At 40.2% G+C, this 15,644-nt stretch overlaps 1 protein-coding gene across 1 annotated transcript in view; it reads right to left on the bottom strand.

Moving 5' to 3' along the window:
- Nucleotides 1-15,644, bottom strand: part of POLH (DNA polymerase eta) — a 42,020-nt gene that overhangs the window by 21,540 nt on the left and 4,836 nt on the right. The window contains exon 3 of the mRNA XM_044674697.1: nt 4,566-4,783. Within this exon, the coding sequence (XP_044530632.1) occupies nt 4,566-4,783 (218 nt within the window). The remainder of the gene's footprint in view (nt 1-4,565; nt 4,784-15,644) is intronic.

The raw sequence follows: 15,644 nt of genomic DNA, 5'->3' as shown, positions 1-15,644 counted from the left end.
AATTAGATCTCACTGAGGCCCTTAAAAAGGCAAATTTAAAAATTATAAGTTTTCTTTCTTTCCCCTCTGTATCTTATTTACCTTTTCAGGTTTCTCTCGATTTTTGTGGTTGGATATCAAACTTTCCATTTAGCCCCGGTCTTTTCTGTGCAAATACCTGGAATTCTTCAATTTTGTTGAATGCCCATACTTTCCCTTGGAAATATATAGTCAATTTTGATGGGTAGTTGATCCGTGGTTGCAGGCCCAGCTCTCTTGCCTTTCTGAATATTGTATTCCACGCCTTGCGGTCTTTTAGTGTTGAGGCTGACAGATCCTGTGTGATCCTGATTGTTGCTCCTTGATATTTGAATTGTTTCTTTCTGGCTTCTTGTAAGATTTTTTCTTTTGCTTGGAAACTCTAGAATTTTGCAATGATGTTTCTTGGTGTTTTCCTTTCTTGATCGAATGCCGCAGGTGTTCTATGAATCCTTTCAATGTCTATATTGCCCTCTTGTTGTAGGACTTCAGGGCAATTTTGCTGAATTATTTCTGTTAGTATAGAGTCCAGGTTTTTATTAATTTCTGGTTTTTCTGGAAGACCAATTATTCTCAAATTGTCTCTTCTAGACCGGTTTTCTTGGTCTGTCACTCTCTCATTGAGATATTTCATGTTTCCTTCTATTTTTTCAGTCTTTTGGCTTTGTTTTATTTGTTCTTGTTGTCTTGAGAGATCATTAGTTTCTACTTGCTCAATTCTAGCCTTTAGGGATTGATTTTCGGCCATAATCTTCTGGTAATCGGCCATAATCTTTTGGTTTTCGGCCATAATCTTCTTGTTTTCGGCCATAATCTTCTGGTATTCCTTTTCAATCTGGTCATTTCTTGTGTTCAATTTGCTTATCAGTTCATTTGGTTTCTGAGCCTCGCTTTCCAGTTGCAAGATTCTACCTTTTAAGCTGTTATTTTCTTGCCAGATCTCTTCCATTTTCCTCAAAATCTCAGATTTGAACTCTTCCATAGGTTGTGAGGAGTTTTCCTTATTTGGGGAGGGTCTGGATGGTTGTTTGTTCTCCTCCTCTGTTTGCTCGGTTGTCTGGATTTTCTCTGTGTAGAAGCTGTCGAGTGTTAAAGACTTCTTTTTTTTGTTATTATTCTTTCTCTTCTGAATTTCCTGTAACTGGTTAGCCATCATTAGCCCAGCAGCTTCTCAGGTTTATCCTCGCTTTCAGTGTCTGTCTGAGATCTATTGGCTCCTGAGGACTGAGTTCTAGTTTTTTCCAAGGTCAAGCCCCCTGGTGGATTCCCTTGCTTGAACCTCTGCAGGAGGTTTCTTTACAAGTCTCAGGGAGCTACTTCCACAGTCGTATACTCGTCTGCACTGGTTCCCCACTTAGGCTTTTGTTCCTGGTTGTGTTTGCCTCTGCTCAGCCGGCACCCACGCCTCTGCTCAGCCGGCACCCACGCCTCTGCTCAGCCGGCACCCACGCCTCTGCTCAGCCGGCGCTCCGCTCCCAGCGTCCGCTCCCGCGCGCGCGCTCAGATTTCGCGTGCGTTCTTGACTTAATGGGGTCCTAAGTCTTGCTGCTCTCAGGAACAGGTCCCGGAGCTGCTGATGACTCGATGGGTGCCCCAAACTTGCTCTATTTCTTTTTAGCTGGGTTCAGAGCTATAGGTGAGTGTGGAGGGGGTGGGGGTGGGGCGGTTGCTCAGCTCGCGCTTGAGTGAGAGCCCTTTTTAGCTTGGAAATGTCTCGATTCCACGTACCTTCCACGCTGTGCCCTGTTGTGGGGTTCCTCCGTTCGTCTGGACTTGTTTTTATGTCCCCTTGAGGAGTTTTGTGTGTTTCGGTCAGGAGAGGTTTAGAGCTGCTTCTTACTCTGCCGCCATCTTAACCCGGAAGCCCTCCAAGAATCTCATCTATTTTTTAAAACCCTCACTTTTTGTCTTAGATTCAACACTGTGTTTTGGTTCCAAGGAATAAAAGCAGTATGGGCTAGGCAACTGGGGTTAAGTGACTTTCCCAGGGTTCCACAACTAGGAAGTGTCTGGGGCCAAATTTGAACCCAGAACCCTCCTATTTCCAGGCCTGGTGTTCTATCCACTGAGCCACCTCTGTTATTCATCTATTCAAAAAACCTTCAGGGGATCCTGGCATTAGAAAGGTCCTCCAAAATCTGGCTCCAGCTCACCTTTCTAGCTTTAGCTCATATAATCTTGTTATATAATGTAGCATGTTCCTGTCAAACCAGACTTTCTCTTCTATCACCATGCTTTTGCTTATGACATGCCTTTATGCCTAGAATGGACCCTCTTTTCCCCAACAAGAGCCCACATTTATCTGAAGTCTCTCCCTTCCTTGAAGGCCCAGCCTAGATGCTATGTCTTTCATGAAGCATTTCCCGAGATTCTCTATTTCCTGATATCCCTCACCTCCTCCCTGGCAGTTGAAGTTGATCTTATCTCTCCCTCAAAGTACTGTGACTGGAAATCTTTTTTGCACTTACAACTCTTTCCTTTTAAGTATAGTTATTTGTGTACATGTCTTTCCTTCCAGCAGCAAGTGTGTAATTGATTTCTGTACCCTTGAACTACGATACCCCACTTAAGTGAGGTGCTGGGAATCATAGTTCAAGGGTACAGAAATTAACTACACACAGGTTGTTTATCTTTGCATCCTCAGGGCCTAGCACTTAGTAGGCACTTAATATTTGTTCAGTTTAACTGGTTGCCCTGAAATCAGGCCGAAGTTCCCTGGTCACATGTAGGCTTTAGACCAATAGAACAGCTTCTGTAGGGATTTACAGAACAGTACCCTCAAGGGGCTATCTCCCTACACATTGTGTCTAGACAGTTTGCTAAATTTAGACAACAAACATCCAGTATTTAATGGAAATAATGTTACAGAAGTATTCTGCAAGCACAAAAATGGTGCCCATTATCAAACAGGGAAGGGTAGTCACAACACTATTCTGACTTGTTAACCAGGATGAAAAACTTTAGGATACAGAGTGCTAAGCTTTGGGGGATATAACAGAGTCCTAATGTAAAAACATTCAATACAAAATGCAAGGTCCTATTACTGGAACTTTCCGAGACTAGGGATCCTTGTAATCAAGGATAAAATGCAGTCAAGTTTTTCTTGTACTTATTACTTTGTCCTACAGTTGTAGACATTAACACTTTAAAGTTTGTAAAGCAATTCATTTAGTCCTTAAACAACCTTGTGAGATAAGTACTAAAGATAGTTGTTATATCTTATCATATTATTATGAGGAAATATGAAGCTAAGAGCACCTAAGTGACTTTTAAAAAAATAACCCTTACCTTATGTCTTAGAATCAACACTAAGTATCAGTTTCAATGCAGAAGAGCAGTAAGGATTAGGCAATGGGGCTCAAGTGACTTGCCCAAGATCACATAGCTAGGAAGTCTGCGGCTAGATTTGAACCCAGAACCTCCCATCTACAAGCCTACCTCTCTATCCTGTTATGATTAAAATTCTCTGGAGTCCGTTTATTAATTTTGTAATTATTTATCAAATAATAAAAAAGCAGGCCAGAGGAAAAAGCCCAAGCCATCTGCGGCTGGCTAGCTTTTAGCTGTGGCTACACCAGCCTAGAGCCAGACTACACACCTCTCCAGTCCATGATTCCAAAGGAAGAGATCTCCTTCCTATCCCCTAAACCAATTTATGCTATTCATGATGTCCCTTTCTCAAGCTTCTTTGACTGCCAGACTCAGACCTCAGTTCAGAAAAGAGGCAGGTCTTCTGGACGCCCAGAATAACCACACTGTTTAGAATGGCTGCACAGCACATAAACAGCATCATCTAGCATGGTAAATAAGAGGAAGGAGGACTCCACCCATGGCCCCAGAGAGCTACATTTCAGAGCTTCAGCCCTAAGGTTTTTTTGCTTTAAAATCAAAAGGTTGTTTTGGAAGTGCTTAAAAGGGGTTCAGCTAAATATTAACTTTCCACAAGCTACTGAGCCACCTTGTTGCCCCACTTTAAGTGACTTATAATGATCACATGGCTTGTAAATCTTGGAGGTAGAATTTGAACCAGTCTGTTCTGCTCCATCTGATATTCTGTCCACTATACTAACTGCTTCCCCTAGTCTAATACATTGCCTTAAAAAAAGAACTTACAATTACAATTAGTCTTAGTGCTTTTAGCTTATCAAAGCACTTTCACATAGATTCTCCATTTTATCCTCACAAAAATCTCATGGAGATATGAATTGCAGGTGTTTCATCCCAGAAACAGGTAAAATAAATGTCTTGACAATGACATCAAGCTAAACCAATTTGAAAAAGGAAAAAGAAAAGCTCAGAGCCCACTTCTTATTTATAACAGTAGTCTGCCCGGGCATGTCTAAAAGAAATTGGCTTCCTACTGATTTTGGAAGTCCTTCTGCCTGGAATGGAAAAGTGAGTCTCTTTTCTAAGAATTATTTTCTTTAAAGTTCATTCCTTTTCAATGAATGCAGATTTACCTGTAAGATTAATCCTAAGAGTAGCATGACTGAGGAAAGCAGGTCCCAAAGGCAGGAAGCAGAACTAATTTAATGTTATGGAAGTACCTTTTTGAATAGGCCCCTCCAGGACCCTGGTGCCATGGGGAAAACCCTGGATGTAGGTGCTTGCTAACAAGTTTGCTGTAATAGACTCAGCTTGCAGCTTTTGCAGTCTCTCTTGAACAGCACTAGTTAGGTCTATGTAGGCCTCATCGATGCTGGAACGCTCAATCACAGCAAAACGAGACATCACCTCCATCACTTCCACACTGGCATCCCGGTACCTGAAAATTATAAAAATCATAGGCTATTGGCCTGGAGCCTCAGCAGTCACACACCATGCTGGTCCTTTTCCTGGCTCTGTTGAAACAAGTTTTTTTTTTTGTTGTTGTTTTTGAGCCCATTTCTTTGACTATAAAATGAGACTGTATGAATACCACAAGCTTACTTGGATTCTTGTGAAAATTACAAGTTGGTTACAAGTAAAACACTCAAATAACGGGTAGCTAAGTGGCTCTGTGAATAAAGAGCCAGGCCTGGAGATGGGAGGTCCTAGGTCAGTGATGGTGAACCTTTTAGAGATGGAGTGCTGGGCCCCTTGCCCGCCCCACCCCCCAGAATGAGTGGCGTGCTAGTATCCCCCAGAGATGGCATGCCCTGCCCCTCCACCTCATTGAAAGTTGGATGCACCCTGCACCCCCTGTCCCTTATCCCACACAAGGGAGGGAAGAAGCCCTCCCTTTGGGCTGCTGGATTAGGGGTTGGTGATATAAGAAAAATGTCATCAGGCACAATGGAGAGGGGGAAGGGAGCAACTCCACCAAGTCCCTCTGCCTTTCTAGAAAAGAACTCGGCAGGGGTGGGGAGGGGTGGGGAAGGCTCAGCCAAGTGCCCACAGAAAACATTCTGCATAGGTTTGCCATCACTGTCCTAGGTTCAAATCTGGCCTCAGATACTTCCTGGCTGTGTAATCCTGGGCAAGTTACTTAACCTCAACTGCCCAGTCCTTACCACTCTTTGGTTTTGAAACCAATTCTAAGTATTGATTCTAAGATGGAAGGTAAAGGTTTAAAAAAAAAAACACAGGTCAGTAAAACTAGATAAAAAAGCATTTGAATATTATTATTATTATTTCAGATGGGAAGAGGGTACTTAGAAATCAAATTTGGAAAGAAGTTATAGAGTACAAAAGAAATCCAGAAAATGATACAAGGTGGTACTTTTTCACAAGTTCTTAAGGCAAATTGCTCTATGGAAACAATGGGATATTCATGAATATATCATTGTTCTATAGGGGACTTTTTTCCCTATAGTCTTTTTTTTTTTTTTTAAACCCTTAACTTCTGTGTATTGGCTTCTTGGTAGAAGAATGGTAAGGGTAGGCAATGGGGGTCAAGTGACTTGCCCAGGGTCACATAGCTGGGAAGTGTCTGAGGCCAAATTTGAACTGTCTCTAGGCCTGATTCTCAATCCACTGAGCTACCCAGCTGCCCCCTTTCCCCATAGTCTTAACAGACAATGAAAAAAAAAAAAAGGTCAAATTTCTTTTTTCTTTTTCTCTTTTATTTTGTAATTTTTTTCAAGTTTTACTTTTTAAGTGGCTGAAGAGATCTCAGGACTCTTTAACTCTATTGCTCTAAATAGCTATACATCTTTTCTTTAATTCACTATTAAAGGGTCTCAGAAAGATATATTATTACACAGATAACAAGAAATACATGACAAAGAATTAAGAATTGTGGACTCCTTAAGTAGAAAAAAATCTTGACTACCATTTCATATAAATGAATATTTATAAGTTTCCTAGTAAATAGGGTTCAGCAACAGGTTATCTCATTACATTCTCTAATAACCAAGAGTTAGAAATTCCATCTATTTAACTTGAATCCTCCTGGCTAGAATATAAAGCCGTTTTCCAGTTTATATATTTAAACCCTTAACTTCTGTCTTAGCATCCAATCTAAATCAGGAGAGCAGCAAGGCCTAGGCAATTGGAGTTAAGTGACTTGCCCAGGGTCATATAGTTGGGAAGTATCTGAGGTCAAATTTGAACTCAGGTCCTCCTAACTCCAGGTCTGGTACTCTATCCACTGTGCTACCTAGCTGTACCCCTAGTGTATTTTTAGAAAGGATAAAAGATATCTAATTACGGTTTAATCCTCCCTCTAGTAATCCTTTGTAGGAAGACAATGTAGTTATCCTCCATGAACTCAGAACTCAAAACTCAAAAATTTAGGAATATTCTCTAAATATCTTTACAACAATTCTTTAAAGTAAAGCAGGATTTTTATCCAGATTACCCACTTGCTTTCTCTTCCATTTAAATAAACAAAATTCTTTAAGTCTTCCTTGTGGGAACCATTCAGTTAAATTTTTGAGGGCTAGACTTTCTCTATGCTGCCTATGTCACTCTTGGGCTGGGCTATGTAACTTAGCAAGCATCTGACCAATACAAGTTGCAAGAGATTACCTTGCAGTTTCCACAAGTAGGATTTTATCTTATCACCAATGAGCTTTAGCACAGGTAAGTATTTTATGTTATACAATTCATTCTCTAGCTAATTTTTTAAAAAATCATTTAAAATGTTCTTAAACACCAAATAAAATTGTTGGTTATTTACACACACACACACACACACACACACACACACACACACACACACACGCACATGCGCGCGCTCACGAACAGAAAAAGAGGATTATAAATCAAAATTGTGGGGTAGCTAAATGATTCAGTGGAAAACAACAGAATGTTAAGCCTCGAGTCAAGAAAACCTGAGTTCAAATTCAGCCTCAAACATTTACTAGCTGTGTGACTCTGGGCAAGTCACCTCACCTTGTTTGCCTCATTCTTCATCTGCAAAATGAGATGGAGAAGCAAATGGCAAAACCACTGCAGTGTCTCTGCCCAAGAAAACCCCAAATGGGGTTCAAAGAGTCTATCACAACTAAATCAAATGAATAACAACACACATGAAACCTCAGATCTCTATTATATACAGATTTCTTCTTTAAGTATAAAAAAAGAGATGACCCGTTTGTCTGGCTTTCCTTCTATTCTTATTTATCCATTTTTCAAAAAAAAGATGCCTCAGTGGCCTTCTTTTTTACCCAATAGGCTATCCCCTCCTATGCTTCAATGTCATCCCTCATTGAGAGGGAGAAAGTGGGGGGGGGGGAGCCTTATAACAAAATATAGTCAAGCAAAGCAAATTCCTTCATTGACTGTATTCTGTAAGAATAATGAGAGCTTCTGCCAAAACTCTAATAATTAACAGAGCCTCTTCCCAGAGGGGGAGAGAGAGAGAGTCTATGAGGTGAGACTCTCTTCTAGCTCTCCCCTCCCACCATATATACACTCTGAGATTTCGAGGGGGTATCACCCTGAAAATGGGTGACCTGGATGGTCGTGCCACCACACAGGAGTTGGGGGCAAGGCTTTCCTTTAACATGAGGTATGGGGGACCCCAATCCTATTCTGAATGAGGGCGGGGTTCATGCAAGCCTCATCCCCCCCAACGTCAGTCAACTTCACAGTGGGTGGTCTGGCTTCAAGATGGAAGCAGCCAGACCAAGCTGTGATTCCCTTCCCTCTCGTCTCTCAGGCACTCTGGAATGCTATCTGATTAATAAATGTATTTTATTAATATCAATATAGGGATTGGGGAAAGGGGTGAAGGGCAGAGGAATTTTGGGGTGCCCTCTTCTCTTTCTATGCGGTCCGTCACTCGGATGGGAACCTTTGGGGTTCCCACTCCTAAGCGTCTCCCCTTGCCTCTTCTCCTTCAGTTTCTATTTCTATTTCCTATTTCTATCCTTTTCTATAATTACAAGTCAAACCTGAAAGGTTCTCTCAGCAAGGTTGGGTAATGGGAGAAGGAACCTAAGAGATCACTCCCAAAATGGAGTCTAAACACTTAGCTAACTAGATTATCGAAGTCTTGCTGGGTGAGAAGCAATGGAATCTTTGACCAGGGAATCAGGGTTTCATTGTCCAATGAAAGATCCTCAGGAAGCCCTCAGGACTGGATTCAAGCTGAGATGTCCACCTCCTCTCCTCTCCCTCTTCCTCAGGAGAAATTCCCAGAATTCCCTGTGGTCTCAACTGTCACCAACTGTCACCAACAGTCAGTCACTCCTTCTCTGGCTCCTTCTGTCCCATCCCCCTTTGCACAAATCCCATTCTTACAGTTCAATATTGTATACTTTATTCGTCCATCACCTCTCTGACAAAAGGGGGTACTATTTTCATTGCCAATCCTCTGGAATCATAGCTGGTCTTTGAATTGATCAGAGTCCTCAAGTCGTTCAAATTTGTTTTTCTTTGTTATGTTATTGCCATTGTGTAAACTGTTCTAGTTCTACTCACTTGACTCTGTATCATTTCATACAAGTCTTCCCAGGTTTCTCTTAAATTGTCCATTCTTTTCATTCTTATACTGGAATTTGTTGAGCCATTCCCCAATAGATGGGGACTGTTTAATTTCTAGTAATGTGCTCCTACAAAAAGAGATGCTATACATATTTTTGTACATATGGGTCTTTAAAAAAACACAACTCAGGGTATAAGCCTAGTATAGGCCTCAGTTTCTCTCTCTCTCTCTCTCCTATTAATACAAAAAGAGAAGCTATAAATATTTTTGTACAGATGGGCCTTTTTTTTTTTTTAAATCTCTTTGGGATATAGGCCTAGTAGTGGTATAGCAACATCCAAGGGTATACAGAGTTTAATAACTTTTCAGAATAGGTGAACCAAATCATAGCTTTCCCAAGAATGCATTAGTTCTCAGGCTAATTTTAAAGTAACAATTTGCAGTTCTGGGGCAGCTAGGTAAGTAGCACAATGAATAGAGCACCAGGCCTGGAACTGAAAAGACCCGAGTTTAAATCTGACCTCAGACACTTCTTAGCTGTGTGACCCTGGGCAAGTCACTTAATCCAGGTTGCCTAGTGCTTGCTGCTCTTTTGCCTTTAGAATTGATACTAAGACAAAAGGTAAGGGTTTAAAAAAAAACAATAAAATTTCTAGTTCTTACTCAGTATGTGACACATAATGACTCAAATTGTTTTATGCTATAAATGCATAAGATTTATAGTCCTGTACTTAGAATTGATCTAGTACTACATTTTAAATCTGGTGAAAAGTGAAAACTTTCAGGATATAACATCAAAGTAATTATAATGAGAACATTGTATAAGCTTCCTTTCTGTATAATTTTCATAAAGTCTGAGATTTAAAATTTGTTTGAGAAAAAATTTCAGGAAAAGAAGCTTGGTAACTCCTTGAATCCAGAAAATGAACTGTTCAGAGAAAAATGCCTGCAGAAACCTACACTGCATCAGAAAATCCAGAACGAATTTTGGGTGTAATCGATTAAACTGAAGGGGGTTGAACATCTTTATTTTGAATGTAAACTTTTATGCCAAAGGGGACTGACCCCTAATTGGCTTTTTATCAATGCACCTAGCAAACATTGGTTTTGCTCTCTCTCTCTCTTCTATTTCCCTCTTATCTCTAACTATTGTAGTTTCCTCTTATGAGGTGCAATATTGGATGCACTTGTAGTTAGAAGATTTTTAGAGGTACAAGCTGATTATGTTAAACGATCTATTGGGGAGACTGGTCTACCATAGGATCACAGGGGGATTGTGAAGATGGGATTTTAAATCCCATCTTTTAAATTTAATCGCCAGAGGCATATACACCCTACTTAATGCCTAAGTGGGGGAGGTCCACAACCCATGTGCTAAAGTGGATGACAACTCAGAAAAAGACTGATTGCCCCCCAGGCAGTCCTAAGCAATGTTATGGATGGCAATTGGTCCCGGTAAAGTGGAGGGACAGGAAGGGACGTGGAAAAAGCATCATAAAACCCTGAACTTCCTATCCAAACTTACTTTCTCCTTTGAACTTGGAGGAGCTCTGGCTTGGGACCTTGGATTGCTTCTGGTAAGACTGCTTTTGGATCTTCCCTTTGGACTACCACGTGGGTGAGTGAAAAGAATGACTCCTTTCCTGGCTTCTGGAGAAACTAATTGCCAGAGGAGGCCATGTAGTTATTCATCACCAGGTCCTCTGGCTAAACAGTCTCTAGTGGAGGGTTAATGAGTCCTGCCTGGTTCAAAAAGAGCTGGAGTAATTATCTAGTGCAATAGGATAGATACCTTCTCTACCCTCTTTCTTATTTCTCTACTTTCTCTCTCTATTTTGTAAATAAAGCTGCTAAATAAAGTTATTTGACTTGATATATATTAATTTCAGCAACCATATTCTTTTACATTTAGTCCAACCTTAATTTTTTTAAACATTTATTAATATTCATTTTTTAGTAAAGTTAACATGGTTACATGATTCATGCTCCTACTTTCCCCTTCACCCCTCGCCCTCCCCCCATCCCTGGCCGATGCGCATTTCCTCTGGTTTTAACATGTGTCATTGATCAAGACCTATTTCCAAATTGTTGATCATTGCATTGATGTGGTAGTTTCGAATCAAAATCCCCAATCATGTCTGCCTCAACCCATGTGTTCAAGCAGCTGCTTTTCTTCTGTGTTTCCACTCCTGCAGTTCTTCCTCTGAATGTGGGTAGCGTTCTTTTCCATAAATCCCTCAGAATTGTCCTGGATCTTGCATTGCTGCTAGTATAGAAGTCCATTACATTCTATTTTACCATAGTGTATCAGCCTCTGTGTACAATGTTCTTCTGGCTCTGCTCCTTTCGCTCTGCATCAATTCCTGGAGGTCTTTCCAGTTCACATGGAATTCCTCCAGTTTATTATTCCTTTGAGCACAATAGTATTCCATCACCAGCAGATACCACAATTTGTTCAGCCATTCCCCAATTGAAGGACATACCCTCATTTTCCAGTTTTTTGCCACCACAAAAAGCGCGGCTATAAATATTTTTATACAAATCTGTTTATCTATGATCTCTTTGGGGTACAAACCCAACAATGGTATGGCTGGATCAAAGGGCAGGCATTCTTTTATAGCCCTTTGAGCATAGTTCCAAATTGCCATCCAGAATGGTTGAATCAGTTCACAACTCCACCAGCAATGCATTAATGTCCCAATTTTGCCACATCCCCTCCAGCATTCATTACTCTCCCCTTCTTTCATTTTAGCCAATCTGCTAGGTGTGAGGTGATACCTCAGAGTTGTTTTGATTTGCATTTCTCTAATTATTAGAGATTTAGAACATTTTCTCATGTGCTTATTGATACTTTTGATTTCTTTATCTGAAAATTGCCTATTCATGTCTCTTGCCCATTTATCAATTGGGGAATGGCTTGATTTTTTTTTTTTTAACCCTTAACTTCTGTGTATTGCTAGGTGGAAGAGTGGTAAGGGTGGGCAATGGGGGTCAAGTGACTTGCCCAGGGTCACACAGCTGGGAAGTGTCTAAGGCCGGATTTGAACCTAGGACCTTCCATCTCTGGGCCTGGCTCTCAATCCACTGAGCTACCCAGCTGCCCCTTGGCTTGATTTTTTTATACAATTGATTTAACTCCTTGTATATTTGAGTAATTCCCCTGTCAGAGTTTTTTGTTATAAAGATTTTTTCCCAATTTGTTGTTTCCCTTCTGATTTTGGCTGCATTGTTTTTGTTTGTACAAAAGCTTTTTAGTTTAATATAATCAAAACCATTTATTTTACATTTTGTAATTTTCTCTAACTCTTGCTTGGTTTTAAAATCTTTCCTTTCCCACAGATCTGACAAGTATACTATTCTGTGTTCACTTAACTTATTTATAGTTTCCCTCTTTATATTCAAGTCATTCACCCATTCTGAATTTATCTTGGTGTAGGGTGTGATCCAACCTTAATTTTTAACCCTTACAGTTCAATACAATGTGACATGGATGAATAATTTAGATCCAGTTCCAATGTATCCCACTCAGTAAACTCAAAATAATCTATTGTTACAGATTGCTTACTTTTCTGTCAATAACTTTAACTTGAAGTTGGCCATGCCCTAGTAGTGGGCCTGGAGTCAGAAAGACTTGAGTTCAAATCCAGATACTAGATCTTAGGCAAGTCACTCAACCACTATTTGCCTCAGTTTCCTCAACTGTAATATTAGTGATAACAACAACACCTACCTCATTCAGGGCTGTTGTGAGCATCAAATAAGATAATATTTATAAAGTGTACATAGTAGGCATTATATTGCTAATTAATATTATTTTCATCTTTTAAGAGACATGACTGCAAAGAAATGGCTTTGGGATCAAAAAGCCTGGGTTCCACTCCTGCTTCCCTTTTTAGTTATGTTACCCTGGTCAAGTCAGTTAACTTCTCTGAGTCTCAGTTTCTTCAATTTTTAAAAGAGAAATAATATATGAATTTCCTGCCTCACAGTGGTACTGTGAGAAAAGAGTTTTGTAGGCTACTAAGTAGTATATTAAAACCTAAACTGCTGGTTCAGAGATGAATCCAGAAACAAATCCAAACCTCAAACCTTAATCTTGGTCAATGCCATGCAAGCAAGTATGTATCTTTAATAGCTAGAGCTGTGTTTCAGTTCTGACTCAGGGAGCTTTGTGTATTGCCCATGTATACTTTTAGAAATTGTGAGGCAGAGATACCTCAGCTTTAAAAACCGATAAAAAAAAAAAAGGGGGGGGGGGAAGGTGGCACAGCTATGTGGTACAGTGGATAGAGCACCAGGCCAGGAGTTGGGAGGACCTGGGATCAAATCTGGCCCCAGACACTTCCTGGCTGAATGACTCTGGACAAATCTAGCCTTTGCCCTTCTGTTTGAAAGTTGTTACTAAGACAGAAGATAAGGGTTAAGGAAAAAAAGTTCATCTCTGTCTGAAAAAAAATTTGACATTGAAGTATCTTAGCCTGTCCTAGCAAAACTCTCATAATTCAATCTCAGTAATAGTTCATCCTAAGAATGTTGCACAAGATCTTCAAAGACATTCCTTTTACTTCTGTGAATAAGGGAATAAGTATTGTGAGGAAAATTAGCTCCACCTCACCATGGCATATTTAATGGCTGGTGTCAACCTGAGCATCAACATCAGCCTGACATCCCCTGGCATCAGTGTACAGTGCCAATACAGAATAGCCAACTAAATGGAGGTTATATATTAGTCCTTTCTTGAGGAATGATCTGTTTCCTCTCTCTTCCCTCACCTTCTCCTTTCTATTAATAAAACTATTAAAATCTACAGCCAGACTCCCAAATTTTATATTAACAGTATTGTGCAGATAAAGGAAGAGGTATTATATAAAACTGGAACTAAGATTGAGTAGCAAGGACTGGAGGATGTATAGATTATATTCAACAAACATTGCTGAAATACCTGCTATGTACAGAATACAGGGCACTGACTATCCTGGGTACTAAGGCAAGATGAAAAGTTTAGATAGGAAATAATCCTAGCCCTCATGGAGTCTAGAGGGAAGATCTGGCATTTATATAAATGAGAATATATAAATAAGTTATATAATATATAATAGAAGTGTAAATCTACTGGGGAGGAAGAAATCCTTACTAAGTGGAGTAAAGGGAAGGAAAAAGGGCATTAAGAAATGCTTCATGGAGAAAGTAGCAACTGAATTATGCTTTAAATGATGCATAAGAATTCAACAGGTTGCAAGGGATGGGGAAAGGAGAGATAATGGCATTCCAGGGAAGGAAGCAGAAGAAAACAAAGAAGGCAGGGTTAGACAGGAAGGCAAACACTTGGAGAATGAGGTGTCACTGAAGGAAAGAGAGAAGAAAGTATTCAGAACTGTGATAATGAGATTAAATCTACCCTGCCCATCTTTAGATTTAATCACCAAAGGTGAAAACATCTCCACTTAACTCACAAGTTGGGAGGTCTGTAGCCTACATGTGCTAGAATGAGTGACAAATCAGAATTTATTGACTGCCTCCTGAGCAGTCCTAAGAAAAACATCTGTTGTTATTGGAACACGTAAACTAAGAGGAAGGCATAGGAAGTGATGCAAAAGAGACCCCTTTAAAAAGAGACCTCAGTGAGCTCAGCTCCTCTCTTCTGGTTCATGACTAGGACTTGAAGGAGCTCTGGACCTTGGTGAAATTATTCTTAAATCTTTCCTTTGGAATTCCACATGGTGAGTGTAAAGACTGAATCTTCCTGAACTTCTCTTAAAAACTACCTTTTTAACAGAGACTCTGTGACTGAAGCTTTTGTTTCATATGTCTCAGCCCTCAGCTCTAGGCTTGGCCCTTTTCCAATTGAAGACTAGTTAGATCTGCTTGGGTTAAACCAGGAACCTAAGAGAATTATTTAATTTGTCAGGTTAATTATCTTACCTTATCCTCTCTCTAAATTTCTTTCTTTCTCTCTTCTGTGTAAATAAAATTAGCTCTAGTCCATTCTATAGTCAAAACTCTACCTACCTGAGATGAGGTCATTCCCACCTCCCTTAGTGGGGAGGGGAGACGAGTTACCCACACATGACAATAAATAACAAATCAAGAACAAAGGCAGTCCAGATCAATGTAGAGATTGCCATTTGTCCACTTGAATTAGAGGTGGACCCATGGGAAGTGACAAAAAACACTATCTCTTTAAATATGTTGGTTACTTCCTGTGGAGGCAGTTCCTGCCTTGAACTTGGTGCTGAAGGAGCTCCTGAGACCACAGACAGCTTCTACTCTGTATTGTCACGTGGGTAAGTTAGGCTGACTTCCTTGGCCTACCTAGGCCGCTTCCAAAACTCTGCCTTGGGTAGGCACTAGCCTATCTGGTTGCTGGGCCTTGTGGCTTGCAGCCTAATTTATTTGAGCTTTTAACCTTCTCTCTCGTCCAGGCCTCCGCAGGCCTGGAATAGCCTCTCCCTTCCTCTTTATTCCCATACCTTTACCTTCCTAGATGTAAATAAACTGCCTAACCCGATGCTGACTTGGGTCTGATTTAATTATGGAATCAACCTGAATTGTTGATTCCTGTTGGCCACACTTTAAATACATATCTATATAATACCTAAAATTTCCTTCTTACACTTCTCATTTGTAAATAAACTTCCATAAAAGTCATTTTGTCTTGAGGTTATTCTTTAATTGGGAATTAATAATTATTCAATTCCCTAGTGACCTAACCTTTTAATATATTCAACCAAAAAATCCCTTTTTACCCCTTGCAGAACTGGAACAAGCAAAG

The sequence above is a fragment of the Gracilinanus agilis genome, chromosome 4 (assembly GCF_016433145.1).
Source record: "Gracilinanus agilis isolate LMUSP501 chromosome 4, AgileGrace, whole genome shotgun sequence".
NCBI lineage: Eukaryota > Metazoa > Chordata > Mammalia > Didelphimorphia > Didelphidae > Gracilinanus > Gracilinanus agilis.
The sequence above is the reverse complement of the archived record's forward strand: the minus strand, read 5'-3'. Positions and strand labels throughout refer to the sequence as shown.